A 27941-nucleotide genomic window follows, 5' to 3' on the forward strand; every position below is an offset into this window, starting at 1 on the left:
CCTGTGCCTTGGGCTGGAGAGGATTAAAGTCGGCATTCCTATCCAGCAAGCATGTCTTCACCTCTTCAGGTGTTTCCAGTTTGGGACCACTCCTAGTCCTTATATATACTCTGCTTCTAGCAGAGGGTGTTGGTTATTCTCATCCAGTTGGAAGTTTGGCCTGGAGGTGAAAGGAGCTGGAAGAGCCCTCTCTGCTACTTGCTGCGTTGGCTACAGCCTTGGTGCTGACTGCAGCAGTCCGTGGTGTGCTGATTGTATGGTTTGGAAGTTTCCTAGTTGTCTGTTTACTTCACCCCTTTTTCATGTTGTTTTCCCCTGTGCACGTTTAGTCTCTCCTTTGTGTGTGATTGCTTTACGTATGAGTTATTTTCCCCTGTCCGTGGTAAGTTGTTGGGTTTGTGTTTACGGTACCGGCTCACCCCTCGCGTGGAGATGGGGCGTTACATCAGAGTATGGAAAGGCGTTAGGGTCACGCTGGCGGCTGAGACCTCACTACAATCTAGCGTACCTCTGAGCTGAGGGACAGAGCAGGGTTCCCGAGTTTGAGTGTCCAGATTCTGTCATCTAGTCCCCGTGACAGTGCCATCAGTCTTTTTAAGAATCGTAACTTTTCAGTACGAGGCACACTGCTAGTATGGATCTATACTCCATTTAAAATGCATTTTGGGGGTGACGGGCTCCCGTTAAGTTTTGAACATTTGCGTAAAGACTTCTTTTAAATGCGTGGCTCGTGAGGACGTGGATCGGGAAATAGACCAATGAAAATTCCACAAAAAAAACCACCCCTGAATGGTGTAAGGCTATGTGCCCACGGGCGCTCGTACCTGCGGATGTATCCGCTGGTACAAGCGCATGTTTCCCGCAGCTGCCCGCCGGCGTCCGCAGCTATTTTTAGCTGCTAGATTACAGCGGAATAGGTGCAGGAAACATGCGGAGATTCATGCGGCTTACCTGCGGACGTCCCGCCTCTTATCTCCATAGCGGAGGGCCGGGACATCCGCAGGTAATTCCGCATGAATAATTGACATTCAATTATACCTGCGGATGCCCACATCCGCAGCATGGTCGGCAGCCGCACTTTCCGCAGCGTGGACACAGCACTCCCCATGTCCCATAGGATAACATGGGGAGTGACTGTACATGCTAAAACCTGTGGATTTATCTGGAAAATCCAGAAAAATACGCAGGTTTTCCGCGGCAAAATCCGCAGAAACAAGGTCCCGTGGGCACATAGCCTAATGCATCGCAAATACCCAAAATGAAGGAGTTTCCAAGATTTCACCGCCCAGTCATTTAAAAAGGATTCATTTTATTAAACATTACAATAAAATTCATACAGAAAATGGAAGTTAATCATGTGATAACTATATGGACAATAATAAAAATTATATAAATATAAAATTGTTTTCCTCCAATTAAACCGGCTCTTGTCCTTACTTCCAATTAACCTAAATCAGATTTTTGTTTATTTTTTAATTATATATTCTTAAATTTTATTGACATTTTTTGGCTAGCAGAAACATTTATATACGAGGCCAAGAATTGTATAATGGTAATAATAACAAAACCTTCTTCCGCATCCTTTGTCCTCCGTCAAGTCTCGTCTCTTCTTGACAAGATCGCAACGGTGGTGTGACGGCGCGGCACGACTGTTGTCGCCAATCACTGGTCACAATGGTGACACGTTGACATATTGACGTCCTCGTTGGCCCAAGTACATAGTATGGCAGAGGACGAGGGCTACTACTTTCATTATTTTTACCATTTTAAGCCGATTTTATTTAAAAAAAAAAAAAAAAAGTTCATGTGGTAGAAATATAAAGGATATGGGCACCTTTGCAAATTTTTAGTTTTTTGTTTACATGCCTCCTAAATGCAAAATTAAGCAATATAGTCTTCATTAAAAATGGACTACCATTTTGCTGCTAGCTGGTCTGCAAAAATCTGACCCAAATCAGTCAAGAGATCGGATCTCCCTTTCCCTGTGTTACAGGTAGCAGCAAAAATGGGGTTCAGAGTGTGGAGAGGGGAAAAAGCGTCCAAGAAATGCAGCTCACAGGCTGTGGAAAGGGAGGAAAGTGCGTGATCCTTCATTAACTGTAGGAGAAATCAGTCAAGGCTGTGCAGATACATGCGACAGCATCATCGCGGACACACAGACCCCCACCCCCCCAAAATTCAGAATATATATCTGGGTGGGACATCCGATCATGTCTGAAGGGCAGCTTGGGAAGTCGGAAATGAATATAGATTAAAATTTAGTGTAACTCTTTCTTTTAAAAGTTCTCCCTTGGAAATGCAACTTTACACCTTGCCCCGATTAGGTAACGGGTTGCGTCTACGCTCTATAGATGCGCCAGAAGCCACATAACCACGAATGATCACATTTCCAAAGTGTTTGGCTTAAAAATTATTTAGACGCGAGGTGGGAAGAATTTGAGAGGAATTGAAGTCTAATCTTATTTTACAAAAATCTATATTCTCCAGATTTGCTGAACCATAGAAGGCCGGCAAAAAAAAAACAACAAAAAAAAAAACCCTCACAGCTCACCTGTGCTGCTCATTCTCCGCCATAGGTCTTGCACTTCTTACTGCCGTAGCACACTGAATCCCCAGGCATCTTCACGCTGGGCTGGGATCTTCAGCCTCGGTGTTACAAGCCTAAGTCCCGGCTAAGAGTGCATCAAAAGATTGAAGATGATGCCACAAAGTGCGCGGCGACCTTAGGACGCACACTCTAGGCCATGATGCGCGTTGTAAGGTCGCCGCAACATTACCTGCACTCTAGGACGGGACTTGCGGCCGTGATTAGGTTTGGGACATCCTGGAACCTAGTCGCGTCTGGCAGTCCCGGCTTAGCGGAAAGATGACCATGGCTTCAGCACACAGTGGCCGGAAGAAAATGTGTTGAGGGAACACTGAGCAGCGGAGGTAAACTATGAGGTTTTTTGGGGGGGGTGTCAATCAACATCATGCCCTGGGGTCTCAGTGCATAAAGTACCATTCAATTTGTAGAGAATACATTTCCTTTAAAATCGAATTTCCCGGTAAAATCGACACCTATTTGGCAAAGTCAAATCCTTTCATCCCTAATTTAGACAAATTAATTATATTGTCTGTGGTTCCTTCTTCGGAACCTTCCGAGGGTGTCCCTTAATTATAATTTAGATGCGTGTACATCTGAAAACTGATTCTTCGATTACAAGTTTTCACTTTCCGACAACCGAGAGCCTGAAATAGATTTTAGCCGTAGCCTAATTTTATGCAGCTATCGGAGGACGGTATGAATTTGGGTTGACCATTTACTGTATAAGTTTTTCCTTCGCGAGCATCTTACATGAACCAAAATAGCTTAGAAAAAGACTTAAAGCCCAGATTTCTGAAGACTGGCAAGCAAGTTGAACCTATGAATATCACAAAGAGGACACAAACACTACAGTAATAATCTCAAGATTGGTTGTGTCTTGAGTCGGTTTCCTTTACAATAACAAGGCAATCTTTTACAGGGGACACAGAGTCAAACATGCTATTTACATTTCACATTTTCAAAGATGTTCATTTTTAGAACAGCCTTATCGGTTTCCATTTCGGCTGCAATATTCAAGAATACAAATAAAAAAAAAAAAAGAAACGATGAAGCGAAAACTCAGGTGCCAACAACAGCATTGTGCTTCGTAAATAACATTGACTTAGGTGGCAGAGTAGTCCGTAATGGTCTTATTCGGACCGGTTTGGCTCAGTTTTATATCCTATGGCCCGAGAGATGATGCAAAATCGTTTCTTAAGACTCAATAATGTATTTATAGAATGAAAAGGAGTCCTCTGTGTTGTCTCCAAAATGGCACAAGTTCATGGTAAAAGTGTGGGCGATACGTAGACGACATCCCATTACAAGGGTTAGGAGATATCTATACCAAAAAAAAATAAAATAATCCCGTTACTATTCCACAAAGCTTTCTGGCAGCTAAAAGACAGTGGATGATGAAGCTCAGCAGCTTTAGCACCAGTGATAGACGTTGGAATTCTCCAATTGTAGACGTCTTGAATGTAGGCTTGAGGTTTCCAGCTGTTACAAGATATCCTTCCGAATTAAAAATCTCATGTTCATCGCGGCCACAAGAATAAGAAAACAAATAAATAATACAATTGTATTTGTAAAAGTAGGACCAAAAAACCCACCCCGAAAACTCCGAAGCTGTCAGTCCAAGTCTCATATATGGCATTTATGAGGGCGTCAGACCCCAGTGAGTGGAGAAAAGGCGCGTAAGAAAACAGATCAACAATTTATACAGTGGCGCTATAGAGAAAGGGGTACAATTCATTATACTGCATGTATGTGTATAGTCACCCACTATCCCCAAAAATACAGACATGTTCCACAGTCCCCACACAAGGACACCGCATCTCACCTCTATCCAAAAGTAGCGAATCACGTTTGCCAGAGCCGAATAGATAAACCACCATCGACTAGAAGACTAAGAATATTAAAATAATGTAGTCCGAATGTTTCCCTTCAGAGACTATAGTGGTTTCTTTTGGCAAAAAGAGTCAAAAGTAAGACTGGCCATACTGTAGTGGTTACTATTGTTTTATATCAGCGTTGAATGTCTTAAAACTCATCTTTGCGGAGATTGGATTGGCATTGTAGAACAAGCAAAGATTTCCAGCTCTCGTTAAGTAACAAAAAATGTCATTTCATCCGAAATGTTGTGCGGGTTCCATCCCGAAGCTGTATAATAAACCTTTATAAAAAAAAATGTGTCTCGTGCGTCGTTATAAGTCTGTGTAGATGGAGAGGCAGTCTCTTATATGGCATAGGGAACTTGGTGTAAGGATGTGTGTCTGCAGTGGAGGCTAGTAAGGGGTTGTCCAAGACCACAAAACTGATGACCTATCCGTTGGATAGATTAGTGGGAGGTCTGATAGTTAATGTGACTATGTATAGCGAGCGTACATGCACAATAGCTCCATGAACGGCTTAGTGGTCATTCTCAGGTACTGCAGCTCAGCTCCTATTGAGGAGGATGTAAAAGGATGTGCAGTACCCAAAAAAAGGCCTCGACACCATGTACAGTTCAGTTACCATACATTTCCGACAGCTCTGGGGCCTGCTAACAGACTAGTGATGGGCGGGCACTACCATGCTCGGGTCTGGTAACTAGTGATGAGCGGGCACTACCATGCTCGGGTCTGGTAACTAGTGATGAGCGGGCACTACCATGCTTGGGTGGTCAATACTAGTTACAAGTACAGAGCACCCGAGCATGGTAGTGCCCACTCATCACTAGTTACGAGTACTGAGCACCTGTACATGGTAGTGCTCATTCATCACTAGTTACGAGTACTGAGCACCTGAGCATGGTAGTGCCCGCTCATCACTAAGAGTACTGAGCACCTGAGCATGGTAGTGCCCGCTCATCACTAGTTACGAGTACTGAGCACCTGTACATGGTAGTGCCCGCTCATCACTAGTTACGAGTACTGAGCACCTGTACATGGTAGGGCCCACTCATCACTAGTTACGAGTACCGAACACCCGTACATGGCAGTGCTCGCTCATCACTAGTTACGAGTGCTGAGCATCCGTACATGGCAGTGCTCGCTAATCACTAGTTACGAGTGCCGAGCATCCGTTCATGGTAGTGTCTGCTCATCACTAGTTACGAGTACCGAACACCCGAGCATGGTAGTGCTCGCTCATCACTAGTTACGAGTGCTGAGCACCTGAGCATGGTAGTGCCCGCTCATCACTAGTTACGATTACTGAGCACCTGAGCATGGTAGTGCCCGCTCATCACTAGTTACGAGTACTGAGCACCTGAGCATGGTAGTGCCCGCTCATCACTAGTTACGATTACTGAGCACCTGAGCATGGTAGTGCCTGCTCATCACTAGTTACGAGTACTGAGCACCTGAGCATGGTAGTGCCCGCTCATCACTAGTTACGAGTACTGAGCACCTGAGCATGGTAGTGCCCGCTCATCACTAGTTACGAGCACGTTAGGACCCCAGAAGTGATGAGGAGCACTATCTTTGGGTTAGATCATCAATATTAATAATCCTGAACAACCCACTTAAAACCAAAAAGCAGAACACATGAGCAGACAGCATCGAACCACGGGTATTACACAGAGACGAGTGAGGAGACCAACACCACATGCAAGTTACAATTCGGAATGTGCACAGAAAGTCTGGTCATTGGTGAGAAAATCGCTGCCAACCCTGCTAAGAATTTAGTGCATTTTTTTTTTTTTACCAAAAATTTAATTTCAAAATTAAATCAAAATTAAAAGTGGTTTTCAAAGGGTTACAAATAATACTGAAAAGAGAACATTGGCAATAATTAAAAGAAAAAAAAAAAGTTACATATGATTTAAATAATAAAATTGCACGGCAGCTCAAGAAAAAAAAAAAAAATAATTTCAAAAGAAATTTTATAAAAGACCCGGAGGGATCAGCTATAGATTCCAGGACTGAAGATAAGAGATGAGGCCAAGCGAGGACTGAGGAACATCTTGTGGCTTTCACGTTTCCATGCAATGGTTTCCTTTGTTCTTCCCGTGGACAGGAGAGGGGTACGGGTCAGGGGTGTCTGGGAACGCCAACATTTTGTGGACACATTGAACCACACGGCAGGAGCAGGAGGAGGGTTTCGGGGCTGTAGCGGGTGGACATCCACCTGAAGACGTCTGGATCACCCCCGGGTTAGCGAGCTTCCGATTCTGGGCGATTAGTAGCCAGATACTTTGCTCTCATGCTTGACGTGTACTGGTGGAGAAGCGAAAAATAGACAAAAAAAAGGAAATTAGCACAAGGTTGTCCCAGAAATGGAATATAAATCAGCAAGAACTCACTCGATTCTCATCGGGATCGTCGGCAATGTCGGATGAGCGGTTTCTACACAACGGAACTGGATGGTGAGATGAGACTCTGACCGATTAGGCTAAAAACATGACCACAGGGATGAATGGCGAATACATAGAAGTAGCGTTATGTGTAACAGAAGACTCGGATGGAGGTCGTACTGTACAGATACAAGACATGTGCCCTACCACCCATCATCAAGGCTCACGGAGGAGAACCCAAATTCAGAGAGCCCTCCTGTGCATTTATGGAGTATAGAAGTCTAAAATGGGAATCCCCCCCATTCAAGGCCGATCCATGGGACCCCTATAGACCTCAGTGGTGCAGACTGGTCTATATGTGGGGCTGTGCCTCGTGCCGTGGGGTCAATGATCTAACCGGGAACAGCCATGAATATTTTGATCCATCCAACTCCAGTAAGAGTGGGTCTCACATGCACTTTCCTCTCTATATATAAGATGTGTCGTAGTCTCTCTAGTACAGCAAGTGCTACATATGACAAAATCCCCAGAGGATAGATCTAAAGCGAGCTACAAACAACGCAGTGCCAGAAAAAGCTAATACATGAGTCACACTGGGCAGAAAGCCCTTCCAGATACATTCATATGGCAAAGTTGCCTCTAGTTGGATACACACAATCTGTTATGATGCCACAAAACAAAATCAGAGTAAATATAAAATAAAAAAAAATATTATAATAATAAATAATAATAATAAATATAAAAAATAAAATTATACTACTACAAAAAATGAAAAAAATATAAAAAATAAATAAATATAAAAAAAATAATAAATATAAAAAATACTACTATAAAAATGAATATAAAAAATAAAATATGAAAATACAATATATAATATAAAAATGAATAAAAAAATATAATATAAAAAAAAGAGAATTTTGTTTACTTACCGTAAATTCTTTTTCTTATAGTTCCGACATGGGAGACCCAAACCATGGGTGTATAGCTTCTGCCTCCGGAGGACACACAAAGTACTACACTAAAAGTGTAGCTCCTCCCTCCGAGCATATACACTCCCCGGATGACAAATCCAACCAGTTTAGTGCCAAAGCTGAAGGAGGACATCCACCCATAAGTAGAGATAGAGTAAAACCCGGAATAACCGGAACCTCTGTCTACAACAACCACCGGTGAAAACACACGGAACAAGAAAGCTGCCAACAGGCAACAGGGAGGGTGCTGGGTCTCCCATGTCGGAAGTATAAGAAAAAGAATTTACGGTAAGTAAACAAAATTCTCTTTTTCTTCATCGTTCCTTATGGGAGACCCAAACCATGGGACGTCTCAAAGCAGTCCATGGGTGGGAAATAGACCGAAACTGAGAAGTAGGCAAACCTAACTTCACAAAATGGGCGACAGCCGTCCGAAGGATGCGTCTGCCCAAGCTCGCATCTGCCGAAGCATGAGCATGCACTTGGTAGTGCTTCGAAAGGGTGTGCAGACTAGACCAAGTGGCAGCCTGACAGACCTGCTGAGCCGTAGCGCAAGAGGCACCGACAGCTCTGGTCGAATGCGCCTTAATCCCCGGCGGGGGAGGCACCTGAGAACATTGGTAGGCATCGGATATGGCCGACCTAATCCAACGAGCTAGGGTCGGTTTAGAAGCCGAGAAACCCTTGCGCTGACGTGTGGTCAGCACAAAAAGAGAGGTGCACCGCCTAAAAAAACAGCGGTGCGTGACACATAGATCCGGAGCGTCCGCACCAAATTAAAGCATGCAACGCTTTCTCAAAGCGATGCACAGGGGCCGACAAAGGGAAGACAATGAAATGTCCTGGTTAAGGTGGAAAGGAGACACCACCTTAGGGAGAAGGCCCGGAGTCGGACGGAGAACCACCTTGTCTTGGTGAAAAACCAAAAAGGGTGACTCCGAAGAGAGCACAGTCAAATCAGAGACTCTCCTGAGAGAAATTATGGTCACCAGAAAGACCACTTTCTGTGAAAGACGAAACAACGAAACCTCCCTAAGAGGCTCAAAAGGGGGGTTTCTGTAAGGCCATGAGGACCAGTTAAGGTCTCAGGGATCCAGAGACCGCCGGTAAGGCGGGATGATGTGAGATGCGCCCATGCGCCTGAAGGTGCGCACCTTGGCCAGCCGGGCGATATGCCGCTGGAACAACGCTGACAGAGCCGAGACCTGTCCCTTGAGGGAATGAGGAACAGTTCTAGCTGCAGGCCGGACTGTAGAAAGGACAGGGAAGAACGACACCAGGACAGGAAAATTCTCCAAGTCCTGTGGTAAATCCTGGCCGAGGAAGACTTCCGAGCCTGAGTCATAGTGAAGATGACCTCGGAAGGAATGCCTGAAGCCGTAAGGATTCAGGGCTCAAGAGCCACGCCGTCAATCTGAGAGCCGCAGAATTCTGGCGGAAAACGGACCTTCTGAAAGAAGGTCTGGCCGGTCCGGGAGATGCCACAGCACCTCTACGGACAGACGGCGCAGGTCTGGGAACCAAGCTCGCCTGGGCCAGTCTGGGGCGATGAGAACGACCCGACGGCCCTGCATTCTGATCTTGCGCAGGACTCTGGGCAAGAGAGCTAGAGGGGGAAACACGTAGGCCAGACGGAACTGGGACCAATCTGGAACCAGCGCGTCCGCTGCCAAGGCCTGAGGATCGTGGGAGCGAGCCACGTAAACCGGGGCCTTGTTGTTGTGCCGGGATGCCATTAGATCCACTTCCGGAGTGCCCCGCCTGCTAAATTGACCGGAACACTGCCGGATGCAGGGCCCACTCGCCGCTGTCCACGGTTTGACGGCTGAGATAATCTGCCTCCCAGTTTTCTGCGCCTGGGATGTGGACTGCGGATATGGAGGACTTGGAGTCCTCCGTCCACTGAAGGATACGTTGAACTTCCAACATTGCTAGGCGGCTGCGAGTCCTAGGAGTACAGCCCTGATTTCCAGCACATTGATCGAGAGGGCTGATTCGGACGGAGTCCAAGTGCCCTGTGCTCGGTGGTGGAGAAACACTGCTCCCCAGCCGGATAGACTGGCATCCGTGGTGAGAATCACCCAGGACGGGGCCAGAAAGGAGCGTCCCTGGGACAGAGAGAGGGGCCGAAGCCACCACTTAAGAGAGCTCCTGGTCTGTGGCGACAGAGCCACCAGCCTGTGCAAGGAAGAGGTCCCTTGTCCCAACAGCGGAAAATGTCCAGCTGCAGGGGACGCAGATGGAACTGGCAAGGGGAACCGCTTCCATTGACGCCACCATCTGACCCAGCACCTGCATGAGGTGCCTGATGGAATGACGGCGGAGCCTCAGCCGCCAGATGAAGGGACTGCTGTTTGACTAAGGGCAGCTTCACAAGTGCCAGCAGAGTCTCGAATTGCATCCCTAGGTACGTAAGTTCCTGGGTCGGGGTCAGAGTGGACTTGCAAGCGTGGCGAGAGTGAGCGAGACACTCCGCTGAGAGTGAGCGAGACACTCCGCTGAGAGTGAGCGAGACACTCCGCTGAGAGTGAGCGAGACACTCCGCTGAGAGTGAGCGAGACACTCCGCTGAGAGTGAGCGAGACACTCCGCTGAGAGTGAGCGAGACACTCCGCTGAGAGTGAGCGAGACACTCCGCTGAGAGTGAGCGAGACACTCCGCTGAGAGTGAGCGAGACACTCCGCTGAGAGTGAGCGAGACACTCCGCTGAGAGTGAGCGAGACACTCCGCTGAGAGTGAGCGAGACACTCCGCTGAGAGTGAGCGAGACACTCCGCTGAGAGTGAGCGAGACACTCCGCTGAGAGTGAGCGAGACACTCCGCTGAGAGTGAGCGAGACACTCCGCTGAGAGTGAGCGAGACACTCCGCTGAGAGTGAGCGAGACACTCCGCTGAGAGTGAGCGAGACACTCCGCTGAGAGTGAGCGAGACACTCCGCTGAGAGTGAGCGAGACACTCCGCTGAGAGTGAGCGAGACACTCCGCTGAGAGTGAGCGAGACACTCCGCTGAGAGTGAGCGAGACACTCCGCTGAGAGTGAGCGAGACACTCCGCTGAGAGTGAGCGAGACACTCCGCTGAGAGTGAGCGAGACACTCCGCTGAGAGTGAGCGAGACACTCCGCTGAGAGTGAGCGAGACACTCCGCTGAGAGTGAGCGAGACACTCCGCTGAGAGTGAGCGAGACACTCCGCTGACAGTCTGCACTGGATGAAACCCTGACTAGAAGGTCGTCCAGGTAAGGAATCACTACCAACCCCTGGAGGAGCTGAACCGCAACTGGTGAAGACACGAGGGGCCGTGGCTAACCCAAAGGGGAGAGCCACGAATTGGAAATGTTCCTCTCCAATTACAAAACGTAGCCAACGCTGGTGTGAAACTGCGATTGGCACAAGCAGATAGACATCTCTGATGTCGATGGATGCCAAGAAATTTCCTTGGGTCATTGACTGATCGCAGAGATTCCATGCAAAATTGCCGTACCTGAACATGCTTGTTGAGAAGCTTGAGATCCAGGTCGGAAAGCACCGTCCTTCTCGGGGACTAGGAAGAGATTTGAGTAGAAATCTCAGAACCGTTCCCAGTCGGGAACTGGTACAATTATTCCATTGGCCTGCAAGAGTGCCACGGCCTGTGAGAAGGCGGCGGCCTTGGAGCAGGGGGGAGTTGACAGAAAAAAATCTGTTTGGCGGGCTGGATAGAATTCTATTCTGTAGCCGTGGGAGATGGTAACCCACACCCACTGATCGAAGACGTGTTGAAACCACACGTCGCCCAAGAGGGAGAGCCTGCCACCGACCAAGGACGTTACTGGCGCGGCCAGATAATCAAGAGGAGGCTGCCTTGGTGGCAGCAGCTCCTGCCGACTTAGGACGCGGCTTCATGCGCCAGTTGGTTTACGGACCTTGGCTGAGTTAGTGGACGAGGCCGAGGGCTTAGAGGACGACCAGTTAGAGGAAACGAAAGGAACGAAACCTCGACTGGTTCCTGCCCTGGAAGGTTTCCTGGGTTGTGGCATGGAGGTACTCTTCCTGCCAAAAACCTCCTTAATAATTTCATCCAGTTGTTCACCGAACAGACTGGTCCCAGCAAAAGGGAGTCCAGCAAGGAACTTCTTAAGAAGCATCTGCCTTCCACTCTCGAAGCCACAGGAACCTGCGGATAGCGAGGGAAGTAGCCGAGGCCACCGCAGAGCGGTGACAGTCTCCAGCTATAGGATGAAAAGACTGAAGCCTGGAAGTTAAGACAACCATGTCGGGCATAAAGACCCTGGTGAGGGAACGCTTCTTCTCCCGAGAAGCAGAGATGGCTTTGAGAGCCCGCACTGCTGCAAAAGATGGGGAGAACGAGGCCCCTGCCGCCTCATATATAGATTTGGCCAGAAGGACAACCTGGCGGACAGTGGGATCTTTAGAGAGGTGCCGTCAGCCACTGACACAACTGTCCGGGCTGAGAGACTAGACACCGTAGGGTCCACCCTTGGTGAATGAGCCCACTCCTTGACCACCAGTGGTGGAAGGGGGAAACAGTCATCAGAACCACGCTTTGGGAAGCGTCTGTCAGGACAGGCTCTGGGTTAGGTCACAGTGGCCTGAAAAAACTGGAGTGGTTAAAGAACACACTCCCCGTTCTCTTAGGCAAGGTATACTGATGCTTTTCTGCTAGAGGGGGTTTCACCCCTGATACAGGCAGATTGAGGTCCAGTACAAATATAATGGACGCAATCAAATGATTAGCATCTGCGTCACCTTTCGGACAAAATGGTACATGGAGTAGCGTCCAAGCCCCTAGTAAAGGCATCCTCCTTGTCCTGCGAGTCAGCTCGTGAATCAGAGCCGCGGGACGAGGAAGGAAAGGGGGACCCTGCGTCTCCATTTTAGGAGGACGGGGTCTGAGCCAGATGAAGAATCCTCTGTGAGCTTTGCTGAGCGAGCCGTAGCAGCAGAAGCGCCCTGAGAAGGGGGCTGATGCATGCTCAGCAGTGTCCGGGACAGCTGTCCCCTGGAGAGAGGGATTCTACCCAAACCGGGGGATCAGCCACCGGAGCCGGAGCAGCCGGAGGGACCACTGGGGGATGAGCTTCCAGGCTGCGGCACCACTATGTTAGAACAGGCATCAAAATGTGGTTATGTGCTCGGTACAGACAGTACAAGACTAAATGCGGTGCATAATAAAAACAGCCTTGCAGCCCTGCTCTGATAAGAGACATGCTGCAGAAGTGGGGGCTCTGTCCTGAAAGACCCCCAGCAGAGTATATAAACAGGGTATATAAGCAGCTGCACAACCAGAGGTTGTGGCTTGCCAGACCGTTTAACATAGGAACATCTCTGTGCCCTCCAGATCCCCCAGAAGTGGGGGCTCTGTCCAGAAAGACCCCCAGCAGAGAATATAAACAGAGTATATAAGCAGCTGCACAACCGGAGGTTGTGGCTTGCCAGACCGTTTAACAATCTCTGTGCCCTCCAGATCCCCCAGAAGTGGGGGCTCTGTCCCAGGCCCCCGTTTGCCACCATGTGCTATGAGACATTGAGAACGCTGAGAACATGGCGTCCGCAGCGAGGAGAGGGGGCGGGGCCTACTCTGAGAGCAGGACGGAGGGCAAATGAGGCATACAGGGGAGAAAATCTTTCCTCAGTGAGGAGTGTCCCTTCCCTGTGCTGAATAGCCGCTGGGCGGAGCCACACTGTCCCACTGCACTGACTGACATGCAGGGGTAGAGAATCGAAACTAGGCCTCAGGCGAAGCCGGGGCCTAGATTTAAACATGCGGCCAGCGTGGAGGCACCATCGGCGCGGTTCTCCAGTGAAAACTGGAGAACCGGCCGGAAATGTTAACACAGTGATAAAACACACTCTCCCCCAATATTAAAGTACAAGGGACCCCTGGAAGGACCACCGTCTGTGGTAATAACGTCTCAGTACTTAGCTTATGAGACGCAGGTGCCAGGTCCCTGGGGGGTCATCGCTCCGTCCGTCAGGGTCCTGAAAAGGGCTGCGGATGGAGACCGGTCTCCTGCAAAGCAGTGAGAACCGTGATGGCTCCCACTTCAAGCCAGAGCCCAAGGGATGGTGAAGGAGCGCGGCATGTGAAGGCTCCAGCCTTGTAACATCAACCTTAACAGCACCGCCGACACAGTGGGGTGAGAAGGGACATGCCGGGAGTCCAGATTGGACCCGCTTTTCTTCCAAATCTTTGAAATCAAAAATCAGAGGATGCATGTGTGTGTGACCTCCTGAACACAAAGCATTGAACTGGTTGGATTTGTCATCCGGGGAGTGTATATGCTCGGAGGGAGGAGCTACACTTTTAGTGTAGTACTTTGTGTGTCCTCCGGAGGCAGAAGCTATACACCCATGGTTTGGGTCTCCCATAAGGAACGATGAAGAAAAAAATAAAAAATATAAAAATAAATAATATAATAAATAATATAAAAAAAAAAACAAAAAAAAACAGTAGTCCCATCAATTCCACCTTGCTGACAGTTTCCATTTTCCTATGGTATGCTATAAAAAGGCAGTAAAAAAAAAATTCACATTAATGCTAGATTTATGTTGGAAAAAAAAAAAACCAAACAACAAAAAGTCAGTCTACCACCCCACTTCCCAAAAAGACAGGTCGGCAAACCTCCTAATTCTTCAAAAGACAAGTCAGTGACCCTCTCCACCCTTGCAAAAAAAAAAAAAAAAAAAAGAAGACGAAAAAAAAACAAAAACCAGGTCAGCAAGCGTTCTTGTCCCAGTTAGGACATGCCTGGTTACCATTATACCCAACATGGCCTGAAGTGGTGGCGCACATAGGTGTCTGTGCTCACAATCACACACAGGCAGCGTCACATCGTGGCCTCACCGTGCACCTCATCACGATGGGAATAAAGGAGCCAGGGATGTAAGACGAGGGCAGCATTCCCCATCCTGATGGGGTTAATCAGCATTATGAACTCCATTATATAATATCCCTTTTAATTCCGGGTTGGCCTCCATTGCTCCACATAGAAGTGAAGAATATAGAACTAGTGATGAGCGGGCAACTACCATGCTCAGGGGCTCAGTACTTGGAACTAGCAGTAGGACGCTCGGATGAGTGTAACTTGAGTACCCAAGCATGATGAAAGTCAATGGGGGCCTCGAGTACCCAAGCATGATGGAAGTCAATGGGGGCCTCAAGTACCTAAGCGTGATGGAAGTCAATGGGGGCCTCGAGTACCTAAGCGTGATGGAAGTCAATGGGAGCCTCGAGTACCCAAGCATGATGGAAGTCAATGAACAACTCGAGTACCCAAGCATAATGGAAGTCAATGGGGGCCTCAAATAACCAAGCAAGATGGGAGGGACTCAAGTACTCAAGCATGATGGAAGTCAATGGGAGATTCGAGTACCCAAGCATGATGGAAGTCAATGGAGGACACTTTTCCTGAAGATTTCCCAGAAAAATTCTTGAGTCCCCCATTGAGTCCCAACCTGCTTGAGTCAAGTACTGAGCCCCCGAGCATGGTAGTACCCGCTCATCACTCTATAGAACAGAATGCAGAGTTTTCCACTGACCATTTCCTAATGGTTTCCATTAAACACAAAACTCAAATATCCCAACGAGAGGTGACTATGGAAGTTCACCGACCTCCTGAGAGATTACAGATATTCAAGACATCCACCGATTCAATTCATCAACTTCTTATTATATATTGTACCACCATGTGCTCCGGCCCATACACATTAAATTAGGAGGTGGAATATGCTGGAGAAAAAGACAGATTGGGCATGCTGGATGTCAACATGTCTCATCCTTTGGGGAGATTAGCTGATGCCAGAGGTGTCAGACAGGCGACAATCGGTAAGGTGGCTTCCATTTCAAAAAAGGGGTTTCTCTTCCTAAATGCCCCTTAAACAAAAAAGGATAGAAGTTGGCTGAACCCGCCGATTGTGGCCGGTCATCTACGGTGTATGATAGCGGCATTACCCTCCTCCCAAGCGGAGCACGCATAGATTACCGAGGACTCATGTGTATGGGAGAGATAGCGCTCAGCCACACAAGTGCTCAGCTGAACAGTATCTAAGGAGTTTGGGACCCTTAAGACTAAATTTGCCTAAAAGACTATTTGGCCGAAAAGCTTTTTTTTTTGGAATGGGGATTTAGTAAAAGGTAAAGGGTTATTCCCATCACCAAGATCCTATCCCAATATCAAATCCCTCCAATTAGAAATGTAGTATAGTTCTGCTGATTAGCCATGTCTCTTACCTCATGTGCAGGGCATTGAGCTTAGATATCCATGGCTATGACCTCATGTGCAGGGCATTGCAGCTTAGATATCCATGGTTATGACCTCATGTGCAGGGCATTGCAGCTTACATATACATGGCTATGACCTCATGTGCAGGGCATTGCAGCTTAGATATCCATGATTATGACCTCATGTGCAGGGCATTGAGCTTAGATATCCATGGCTATGACCTCATGTGCATTGCATTGCAGCTTAGATATCCATGGTTATGACCTCATGTGCAGGGCATTGCAGCTTAAGTATCCATTGTTATGACCACAAGCAACTAACTGGAAGTAACCATGGATACATAAGCTGCAATGCCCTGCGCATGAGGTAAGTGACATAGCTAATCAGGAGAACTATACTACATTTCTAGAAGCTAAAAACAGTCCAAAACCTTTAATAAAACCCTATTGCAAAAACTATTTGCATTTAGGTGTCTAAACCCAGTTTCTCTCCCTACAATACATTAAATAACGGATCTTCGCGTGTCCCCATATGGCCCGAATTTTACCCGTGACCTTAATTCATTCATCAAGTGCAACAATAACACAAGACGCAAATTTCCAGTGCATTAATGGCTCCCTGGGCTCCTACATGTCGGGATCACCTGAACGCAAGCGTAACACAGTACTAGCCATGAAAACAATGGAGGGAGATGGCAGGAAATCCACGGAATGGTCATTGTTTTCTGCAGGAATGGAGGTCAATGTGTTAACACCTGTGAAGGGGAAGGAAACGAGAGAGAACAAAAACACCAACAATTTACAGCCCCAAAGTTACTGAAATGACAAACACGGGAGAGCGGTGAGAGGAAGGGGAGAAGGATTGCAAGCTCAGCTAGTCCGCGTGCATGCAGCGAGCAAGTATGCAGTGAGCAAGTATGCAGTGCCGGAGCGATACCCTCTGCCAAGTGGAAGGGGCTGCAGCCAAAGCGGCACAGCAGGCGGTCAGACAGCGGAAGCACACGCAGCGTGAGGCCATCGCCAGGGATCAGACGAGGATGAAGAGGACGTGTTCAGAGCGGTGTGGGTCAGAAGTGTCCAGGCGGCTGAAATGTGATCATGGATGGATGGCTTACTACCACCACACAGGCCGGACTCCTCCAGGACAAGAACAGACCGCACAAGACTAAAGCCTGGCTCATAACTAGAGCAAAAAGATGGCGCCTGACTACACTGCGATGGTTCACCAGGTCTAGTCTTAGGGTGCGGACACACGGAGCGGAGAAAACCCAACCATGTAATGATCGGCACAGTCCTCGTATATAACAGTAATGGCCAGGCGTTATTATACATACCGGAAAGACTGCTTGCCCATTAAGGAAAAGACCCTTAAGAGGGGCTGTCCCATACATACAGTGGGGGTCCAACTGCTGAGATGCCAACATAGGCCATAGAGGTTCTATGTACCCCACGTGAATGGAGCAGTACTACAGCGGTGGGACCACAGCTCCATTCATTTCTATGGGAGTGGAAGTGTGTGTGTGTGTGTGTGTGTGACCATAACTATATTTAATAGGAACTGTAGTGAGTATGTGCGACTACTGCTATATTCACTTCTGTGAAAGTGGTAATGAGTATGTGCGATTAGAGCTCCGTTCACTTCTATGCAAGTGGTAATGAGCATGTGCGAATACTGCTCCATACACTTCTATACAAATGGTAATGAGCATGTGCGACTATATTGCTCCATTCCCTTCTATACGGGTAGTAATGAGTATGTGCAACTACAGCTCCATTCACTTCTATACATCAGGTAATGGGCATGTGCGACTACTGCTCCATTCCCTTCTATACAAGTGGTAACGAGCATGTGCGACCATTGCTCCATTCACTGCTATACGAATGTTAATGAATATGTGCAACTACTGCTCCATTCACTTCTATATCAATGGTAACGAGCATGTGCGACTACTGCTCAAATCCCTTCTATATGAGTGGTAGTGAGTATGTGCAACTATTGCTTCATTCACTTCTATGGGAGTGGTAGTGAGCTTATGTGACTACTACTTCATTCACGTCTATGGGAGCGGTAGTGAGCTTATGTGACTACTGCTTCATTCACTTCTATACGAGCGGTAGTGAGCATGTGCGACTACTGCTCCATTCACTTCTATATGAATGGTAGTGAGCATGTGCGATTATTGCTCCATTCACTTCTATGGGAGCGGTAGTGCTCCATTTACGCAGGGGACACAGGACCCCATTTTCCTGACTACTTGGACCGCTACTGACCCTACATTTATCACCTATTTCCTAATAGGAGCAATAAAAGAAAAAAAAAAAAAAAAAGCTGCTGGAAAGTCCGGACCCTAAAGGACCTGTAAGCCATAAAATATAGCTGCAGCGCCTTTTCTTACTCTCCAAGTACCTCTCTCCATATGTGTTTCCTCAGCACTCTGTACAGTGATGACCCTCTGCTACTCCTCTGGGAAATATATGAGCAAACTGACAACTGGGCATGAAGCGCGCTAGTGTTATTGACCCGCATGGTCTTATACTGTCCAATCAGTGCTGGCAGATCCAGACACGTCCTAATGACAAGGTGACGACTCCCAGTGATTGGGTCAATTGTGTATTTTCAGGAGGAGTAACAGAGGGACGTGACTATGCAGAGCGCTAAGGAAAGAGGTTCCAGCATTGCAATCTGGTGGGAAATGCAATAGGGTGGGTGAGAAAACCTACATCATATACTAGAGGATGCAGGCGGAAGCGGAGACGTCTCATGGAGCGGACACTGACGCGAAGGGAGTGTAGACCAGAAGCAGCGCCTCCCTTGTCTATAGGTTGCAGCTGGTATTGCACCTCACCCTACAATACCAGAGATAGCCCAGACTGGATGGGGAAAGACATTATAAAAGATGAGGAGGAGAAAAAAAAAAAAAAAAAGTGTTTTTTTTATAGCACCTTGATTGATCGATGCAGGTAATGAGCTCTCACGAGAAGACCGTGATGTCCAGAGAATGGAGCCACGATTTCGCTTTTTTCCCCCTCATTCTTTGTATGGGGTAATGGGAACGGGCCCTTTAAAAGATCCAGTGACAAACCCACATGGGCAGCTGGTATCTAGATATAAAAATGTGATCAAGTCTAATTGTGGCCAGGGCCGAGGCACAAGGATGCAAACATTGGCCGGCCATACGGCTCTCCGGTGGAGAACACGCTGGGCACGGCCACCACTATGGAGGAAGGGCAGCCGGTGACACTGGTGATCCTGGGGTCGCAGGAGGGGCCGGTATTCCCGCTTACTTTCCAGGTTTCTTTTATATAGGATTTTAATGTATTCTTCTACATTTGTTGTACTTTTTAGTTTTTGTTTTACAGTTTTTAGGTGGCAACAAATTTGTGCCACGTGTCATAGATGGAGGAGTCCCATAGGTGCATTCGGCTGGAGTGACACATGGAGCACGTGCCCGAGGTGCATCTGTGGAGAAGCAGTTTTTGCCTGGATCAGTCACGGTCACACAAATTCAGCCATGATTCTTTTCTAACTTAGTCACGCCCCCAGGATTATAATTGATTACACCACAGGTCCTTTAGTATCCCTTCTCTGCTGAGCTCCGCCCATTAGTCACATGATCGTGACAGCACAGGTCCTACACAACCACTTCCCTTCTGCTGATTACCACAGGTCCTTTAGTATCCCTTCTCTGCTGAGCTCCGCCCATTAGTCACATGATCGTGACATCAGGACAGGGCCTGCACAACTACTAAAGGACCTGTGATAATCAGAAGAGAAGTGGTTGTGCAGGACCTGTGCTAATGTCACGATCATGTGACTAATGGGCGGAGCTCAGCAGAGAAGTGATGATGAAGGACCTGTGGTAATCAGCAGAAGAGAAGTGGTTGTGCAGGACCTGTGCTGATGTCACGATCATGTGACTAATGGGCGGAGCTCAGCAGAGAAGTGATGATGAAGGATCTGTGGTCATCAGCAGAAGAGAAGTGGTTGTGCAGGACCTGTGCTGATGTCACGATCATGTGACCGTAATGGGCAGAGCTTAGCAGAGAAGTAATAGTGAAGGACCTGTGGTGTAATCAATTATAATGCTGCAGATGTGACCAAGTTAAAAAAAGAATCAAGGCTGAATTTGAGTGACAGTGACTGATCAAAGCAAAAGCTCCACCCCAATGACAAACCATGACAGGTGGCCTTTAAGGTACAGATACAGCCTCAGCTGAAAATTGTTTGGCCGACTTTTTTTTTATACCAATGCCCTCATATGCGTGCACGCTCGCTTTAGGTGAGCATGCTTTTTCAATGTAGGAGTTTATCCTGTGGGAGAAAAAAAAAGGGTCAGATGTTGAAATTCTACCAGCCTGATCCTTCCAACTCACACAATATTCAGTCCCGCTGTCCTGCCGAAATAGGTGGGCTTGGCCGATATATCTTCTATAGTGGGGGCCTTTATCCTCAGAATTAGTGGATATCACAGAGATCAGAAAGTGATGGAACATCCTGAGATATGCCATCACTTCAGAGGATGGGAATATCGGCAAGAGCTGTAGAAATCCTCTTAACTAGTGATGGGTGGACCCGGGACTGTAAAAGTTCAGATTTGCGCAGTTTCAAAACATACCCGAAGGCCAGGCCTGGAATTTTCAAAGTATTCCTGCTAATGATCCGGATCCGGTACTCGGGATAACAAAAAAATTAAAAAGTAAAAGAAAAAAAGATAATAAAGCAAGAGGCGCTATACTTACTGAGCATCCAGCGCGGCTGTAACTGCTCCTGCAGCCTCTCCTCCTTGGGCTGCTCATTAGGCTCATGCATATTCACTGCTTTCCCCGCACATCAGTGTCTGTGGTTGCTTGCAGTCAGATGCGCCCTCACGCTGAGTGACAGCCTGTCTGACCCTTCCAATCACAGACCCTGTTTGTGGGTCTCTATCAAAAAGTAAAAATAAATAAGGTTGGCGTAGGGTCCCCCCATATTGTGATACCCAGCACAGATAAAGCGTATCATGTCCCCAGACGTGCACTTATCTTTGCGGTGTAAAAAAATAAGAGGAACTGAATGTGACTTTTTTTTTTTAATTTAATTAAAAAAAAAACAAAAAAAAAAACAGTGCGATCCAACCCCCCCCACAATTTTGATACCCAGCCATGATTAAGCCCGATATCTGGGGGTTGGTATTTTAAGGCTGGGGAGACCCATGGTTATTGGGAGCTCCCCAGCCTAAAAATAGCAGCCTGCAGCCGCCCGGGATTGTCGCATCCATTAATTGCAACAATCCCAGCACTATACCCATCTCTTCACAATTGCCCTGGTGCAGTGGCAATCTGGGTAATAAGGGGTTAATGGCAGCCCAAAGCTGCCTCTAAGCACTTGATTAGTAATCGGGTGCATCTATGAGACAACCCCATTACTAACCTGTAAGTGGAAAGAAAAACACAAACATCGAAAAAATGCTTTATTTGGAATAAAAGACAAAAAAACCCTCTTTCACCACTTTATTAACCCCCAAAACACCCCTGCAGGTCCCCTGTAATCCACAAGAGGTCACACAACGATTTGAGCTCAGCTACATCTGAAATTACAGCACGTGATCATGGAACATGTCCGCACGGTCTAACTGCAGGCAGGGGCTGAGACGTAATCAGCTGTGACGTTACTAAAGTAAACTGCGGTCATAGCTGGCAGGTTCCCACGATCCTCTACCTGTGACCACAGCTAACCTGACCTCAGGAGGGGTCACAGTTTAATGAATTACCCTGAGGTCAAGTTACCTGCGGTCACAGGTGGAAGACCATGGGAACCTCCCAGCTGTGACCGCAACTCACCTGAGTGACAGCACTGATCGCGTCTGCACTGATAGTCTCTGCCTGCAGTTACAGTGTGCGCACATGTTCCATGATCATGCGCTGTAATTTCAGACGTAGCAGAGCTGAATCGTCATGGGACTTCGTGTGGATTACGCCATATCTGCAGGCATACTTAGGGGGTTAATAAAGTGGTGTCTTTTATTCAAATAAAGAATTTTTTTCGGTGTTTGTGTTTCTTTTTACTTCGAGATTAGTAATGTGGAGTCTCAGATGTCTCCTACTACTAATCTAGGGCTTAGTAGCAGCTGTGGGCTGCCATTAACCCCTTATTACATCGACTGCCACCACACCAGGGCAAATCGGGAAGAGCCAGGTAAAGTGCTGGAATTGTGCCATCTAATGGATGTGACAATTCTGGGAGGCTGCTATTTTTAGGCTGGGAGGCTCCCAATAACCATGGGTCTCCCCAGCATGCGAATACCAGCATCCAGCTGTTAGGCTTTATCATGTCTGGGTATCAAAATTGGGGGGGACCACGCTGTTTTTTAAAAATATTTATAAAAAAAACCCCCAAAAAAAAAAAAAAATCCCACCCGCCTGTGGTTCCTTTTATTTTGATACACAGCTAAGATAAGTGCACAGCTGGGGGCTGCAGCCTGTAGCCGTGGGCTTTATCTGTGCTGGGTATCATAAAATGGTGGGCGGCCCCAACGCCAATTTATTTATTTTTATGCCACTATGGAAGCATTGCATATGCATGAAGGGTAATGAGCGGCCCCGAAAGTGAATGGGCGGCCGCGGGAGCGGTTACAGCCACGCCAGAGCCTCAGTAAGTACTGCGCGCCTGCTCCTATTCCCCTATCCCTTCTACTACCATTTTTAATCGCCGGATTCTGGCCCCCATAGACGTATATGGGGATCGGCATCCGGCCAGAGCCAGATTTTTTTTTTTTAAAGGTCCGTCGGTCCCGGCTATCTGCGAGTCTGCTTTTCACTACTTCTAACCAATCTAATATACTAGGACCAAGTGGCCGGGTGAGGAGGAGCAATCACTGCCTGCACATACAAGGCACAAAGCATGCTGGGACTTGTAGTCAGCTCGGATGTCATATAACGGCCTCTTGGTGAAAGTGGGATGAGAACATCTTGAAGTTGTACACGATGCGTGAAATCTGTGGTTTCCTACAAGATCCTTGTGCAGATGCCGCCCCTTTAAGAAGGCGACTGTCGCATTTCAGGCTTCGGCTGTAGTGTTGCGGGAGTTGGTGGAGATGTGTAAAGTAAAAGGCGTTGGCCCGGGAAGAGGAAGAGAAGGAGGAGAAGAGTGCAGGGTAGAGGGGGAGGAGAGGGGTGAGTGAGGGGGAGGAGGACCCGGGGTTCAGTACCTGTTCGGATAGAGAGCGCTGTTACCAGTACGTCCGTGCACTGTCCGAGGGCTTAAACTGCCAGCTCAAATGGCTGCTACTGTCCATGGCAGCCAAATACAACTGTGAGGTTGCAGGAAAGAAAGAGAAAAAGAAAGTGGAGCCTGAACGTGCATGAAACATGATATAGTGCAGCCGCCACACCATGGTGAATCGTCCATCCATGTGTGCGCAGGAGGGGGCGCTATCACTCTACGGGAATAGCCCTGGATCAAAAATAGGGAGCACACGGGGGAGGGGAAGACCGGGAGAAGAGATACCAACAAACACTGGAGCAGGCGAGACGGCTCTACACCGAGCATCTGTGCGGCTTTGGTCTATAGAGATCCCTACCTGGTAGGTACCATAGGTGTCCATAGTGGAAGCATGAATGACCTGCAAATTGTGCACGAGATCCAGACGCTCGAGGCTGGCACCTCCAGGGCAGGAGATCCAAACACTCGTGGGTGACACCTCCTCCTGGGCAGGAGATCCAAACGCTCGTGGCAGGCACCTCCTGGACAGGAGATCCAAACGCTCATTGCTGGCACCCTCCTGTGCAGGAGATCCGAACGCTCGAGGCTGGCACCTCCTGGGCAGGAGATCAGAACGCTCGAGGCTGGCACCTCCTGGGCAGGAGATCCGAACGCTCGAGGCTGGCACCTCCTGGACAGGAGATCCGAACGGTCGAGGCTGGCGCCTCCTGGACAGGAGATCCGAACGCTCGAGGATGGCGCCTCCTGGACAGGAGATCCGAACGCTCGAGGATGGCGCCTCCTGGACAGGAGATCCGAACGCTCGAGGATGGCGCCTCCTGGACAGGAGATCCGAACGCTCGAGGATGGCGCCTCCTGGGCAGGAGATCCGAACGCTCGAGGCTGGCACCTCCTGGGCAGGAGATCCGAACGGTCGAGGCTGGCACCTCCTGGGCAGGAGATCCGAACGGTCGAGGCTGGCACCTCCTGGGCAGGAGATCCGAACGCTCGAGGCTGGCACCTCCTGGGCAGGAGATCCGAACGCTCGAGGATGGCGCCTCCTGGACAGGTTACGAGACAATTGTAAGGCTGGAGTGCACCACACCTTCTTTGTGCCCTTCCCTTTACTCGATTACCTTCCAAAATGTTGGATGCCTATCCCACCGACCACTTCCCACATCGTCCAACACCCTGCAGAGATCTGCATACCAATCCAATCCAATATGTCCAACCCTTCTTTGACTTGACCTCAGCCATTAGAAGTCTTGGGAGACCCCATTATATGGACAACTGGCCGACATTCATGGTAAATCCGCTATCTGAAGCTGAATTCCATTCTATGTATACATGCGACCACTGCTCTATTCACTTCAATGGGAGTGGAAGGGTGCAGGTGTAACAGTGAATGGAGCGGCGGTTACAAGGGCGCATCAGACCCCTGTAATCGGGACCCCACCATTCATACATTAATCAACATTATTGCTGGTTTGACCCCTTTTAATCAGTCATATCAGATAAATCTTGCTGGGTCGCCCATGTAATGTGTATGGGAATCTCCTTACTGTATACCGATGGCAGCTGTCTGGTCAGTTAAGGGTTGCACATGTTGGATTTCAACATGTGTGATCCTTCTGTTCTCTCCACTAGTGTCTTATTCTGAACGCATGCACGCTCGGTATAGTTGAGCATGCATGGTATATTGCAAACAGCTTTTTATAGTGCATGGACAATTATATGCAACCTTGTATCAGTGATACAGGTAAATATCCCCAGTAATAATGCCCGTGGACGGATGTGGACAGATCTACTTAGGTCTGGTATGGAGAACAGATTTCTTCATCCTATCACACACAGTGAGAAATCTCTGCCGTCACCTTCCCCATTGCCGTAGTGCTGCACTGAGCGGACGCAGTCGGGGATGTCACAGTAATGAGTTTTAATTAGTCAAGCCTTGCATGACCATTCAATTTCATTGTTAATTTTCCCTTTAATGAGCCGCCCCGGGGAGACGGCAGACGCCGGTGTATAACGCGGCCGCTATGGGGGAAGGTCATCTGTCAAATCTGAAAGCATTTAGCTCAATAGAGGTCATACGGTGTAAATTTTCCCCATTTAATCCATAGAAGACTCAGTTTTTCTGATAGAGAAACAGATACAGATAATACAGAAAAGTCTGAGTACCTGCAGCCACCACTAGAGGGAGCTGAAGAGCTTACTGTATACAATTCGCCAAATAATAAGTAAGCTCCCCCCCCTAGTGGTGGCTGCAGGCAGCTAAACAATTATCCATGATCATCCAATTACTACAGCTCTTGGCAATGTATTCGGAGCCGTGTATCAGAAAAACCGGAACCGCGACATTCAAGAATATTAGACAGGGATATGAGGGCAGCAGATATCATTTTACTCAAAAGAATAAACTCCACCATATTGATGCAAAAATGACGCCCTGGACCTCAAAGTCATTGGGATAATCTGCAAATAAGACCCCAGAGAAAACCAAAAAGGGTAAGAAAGAACGGGAGCGTCAGTACAATGCATCTGTCTAGAAGTGAGAGCAGTATACACAGGTACTGCTAGATATGGGGGTCGGCTTGTGTCCCGGGGGGCTATGAAATACAACATGGCTGATCCTTGGTCGCCCCGATGTCTGGGACCCTCGATCAAGGGATCTGCTGATGCGTGGGATCTGCTGATGCGTGGAATCTGCTGATGCGTGGAATCTGCTGATGCGTGGGATCTGCTGATGCGTGGGATCTGCTGATGCGTGGGATCTGCTGATGCGTGGGATCTGCATAACAGTACATGGACTAGTCTCTTGATGGAAACATCTAGCTACTACTAATAAGAGGGGATTACTCATCTTATCACGTGGTGAATAGTGGTGAGTGAGCACTACCATGCTCGGGTTCTGGTAACTAGTAGTGGTGAGCGAGCACTACCATGCTCGGGTACTGGTAACTAGTAGTGGTGAGCGAGCACTACCATGCTCGGGTACTGGTAACTAGTAGTGGTGAGCGAGCACTACCATGCTCGGGTACTGGTAACTAGTAGTGGTGAGCGAGCACTACCATGCTCGGGTACTGGTAACTAGTAGGGGTGAGCGAGCACTACCATGCTCGGGTACTGGTAACTAGTAGTGGTGAGCGAGCACTACCATGCTCTGGTACTGGTAACTAGTAGGGGTGAGCGAGCACTACCATGCTCGGGTACTGGTAACTAGTAGTGGTGAGCGAGCACTACCATGCTCGGGTACTGGTAACTAGTAGTGGTGAGCGAGCACTACCATGCTCGGGTACTGGTAACTAGTAGTGGTGAGCGAGCACTACCATGCTCTGGTACTGGTAACTAGTAGTGGTGAGCGAGCACTACCATGCTCGGGTACTGGTAACTAGTAGGGGTGAGCGAGCACTACCATGCTTGAGTGAACGCTACTCTTAATGAGCAGTTGGATGCTCGGATAGGCGTGACGCGACTATAATGGAATTCAATGTAAAACTGTTCCATTAAAATGTTTAAGTACCCCACTGCCTTCCATTATATTCGGGTACTCGAGTCGCACCCATTCAAGCATGTAACTGCTCATTACGAGTACCAAGCACCCGAGCATGGTAGTGCTGGCTCACCACTACTAGTTACCAGTACCCGAGCATGGTAGTGCTCGCTCACCACTACCCGAGCATGGTAGTGCTCGCTCACCACTACTAGTTACCAGTACCTGAGCATGGCAGTGCTCGCTCACCACTACTAGTTACCAGTACCCGAGCATGGTAGTGCTCGCTCACCACTACTAGTTACCAGTACCTGAGCATGGCAGTGCTCGCTCACCACTACTAGTTACCAGTACCTGAGCATGGCAGTGCTCGCTCACCACTACTAGTTACCAGTACCTGAGCATGGTAGTGCTCGCTCACCACTACTAGTTACCAGTACCCGAGCATGGCAGTGCTCGCTCACCCCTACTAGTTACCAGTACCTGAGCATGGCAGTGCTCGCTCACCACTACCCGAGCATGGTAGTGATCGCTCACCACTAGTTCCCAGTACCCGAGCATGGTAGTGCTCGCTCACCACTACCCGAGCATGGTAGTGCTCGCTCACCACTACTAGTTACCAGTACCTGAGCATGGCAGTGCTCGCTCACCACTACTAGTTACCAGTACCCGAGCATGGTAGTGCTCGCTCACCACTACTAGTTACCAGTACCTGAGCATGGCAGTGCTCGCTCACCACTACTAGTTACCAGTACCTGAGCATGGCAGTGCTCGCTCACCACTACAAGTTACCAGTACCCGAGCATGGTAGTGCTCGCTCACCACTACAAGTTACCAGTACCTGAGCATAGTAGTGCTCGCTGATCACTAGGGCTGACTTCTAAGCACAATCTCATTACCCTGGAGGGGCTGAACCTCTGGGTGCCCCTGATCCTTCTCACGTTCCGGCACAAAGGACCCCAGCAGTGCGGGGATCAGACCCATTGCACAGTGGAGGTGACAGGACAATTCCCCGCCAGTGTCCTCGCTATGCACCATCATTTTAAATATCAAAACCCCTTTAATCTGCAAACAGCAACATGAGCAGCACAGTGTAATGGAAAAGCAGGACATACAAGCACAACGAATAGGACTGAGGACTGTATAAACACCCTGTGGTCCCATACAGGCGGCCCATAAAGGAGGAGCATTTTAGAATTCATATAGGAACTGGTGAACTAGTCTATAGACTCCG

At 48.4% G+C, this 27941-nt stretch overlaps 1 protein-coding gene across 1 annotated transcript in view; it reads right to left on the reverse strand.

Moving 5' to 3' along the window:
* Positions 1–1288: 1288 nt before the first annotated feature.
* The window catches only part of TTYH3 (tweety family member 3), an 88196-nt gene continuing 61543 nt past the window's right edge, over positions 1289–27941 (reverse strand). The window contains exons 9-10 of the mRNA XM_075319763.1: positions 6855–6943; positions 1289–6768 (exon numbers count right to left, since the gene is read on the reverse strand). Coding sequence (XP_075175878.1) covers positions 6753–6768; positions 6855–6943 — 105 coding nt within the window. The 3' untranslated portion in view covers positions 1289–6752. The remainder of the gene's footprint in view (positions 6769–6854; positions 6944–27941) is intronic.

Source organism: Anomaloglossus baeobatrachus, chromosome 7 (genome assembly GCF_048569485.1).
Source record: "Anomaloglossus baeobatrachus isolate aAnoBae1 chromosome 7, aAnoBae1.hap1, whole genome shotgun sequence".
NCBI lineage: Eukaryota > Metazoa > Chordata > Amphibia > Anura > Aromobatidae > Anomaloglossus > Anomaloglossus baeobatrachus.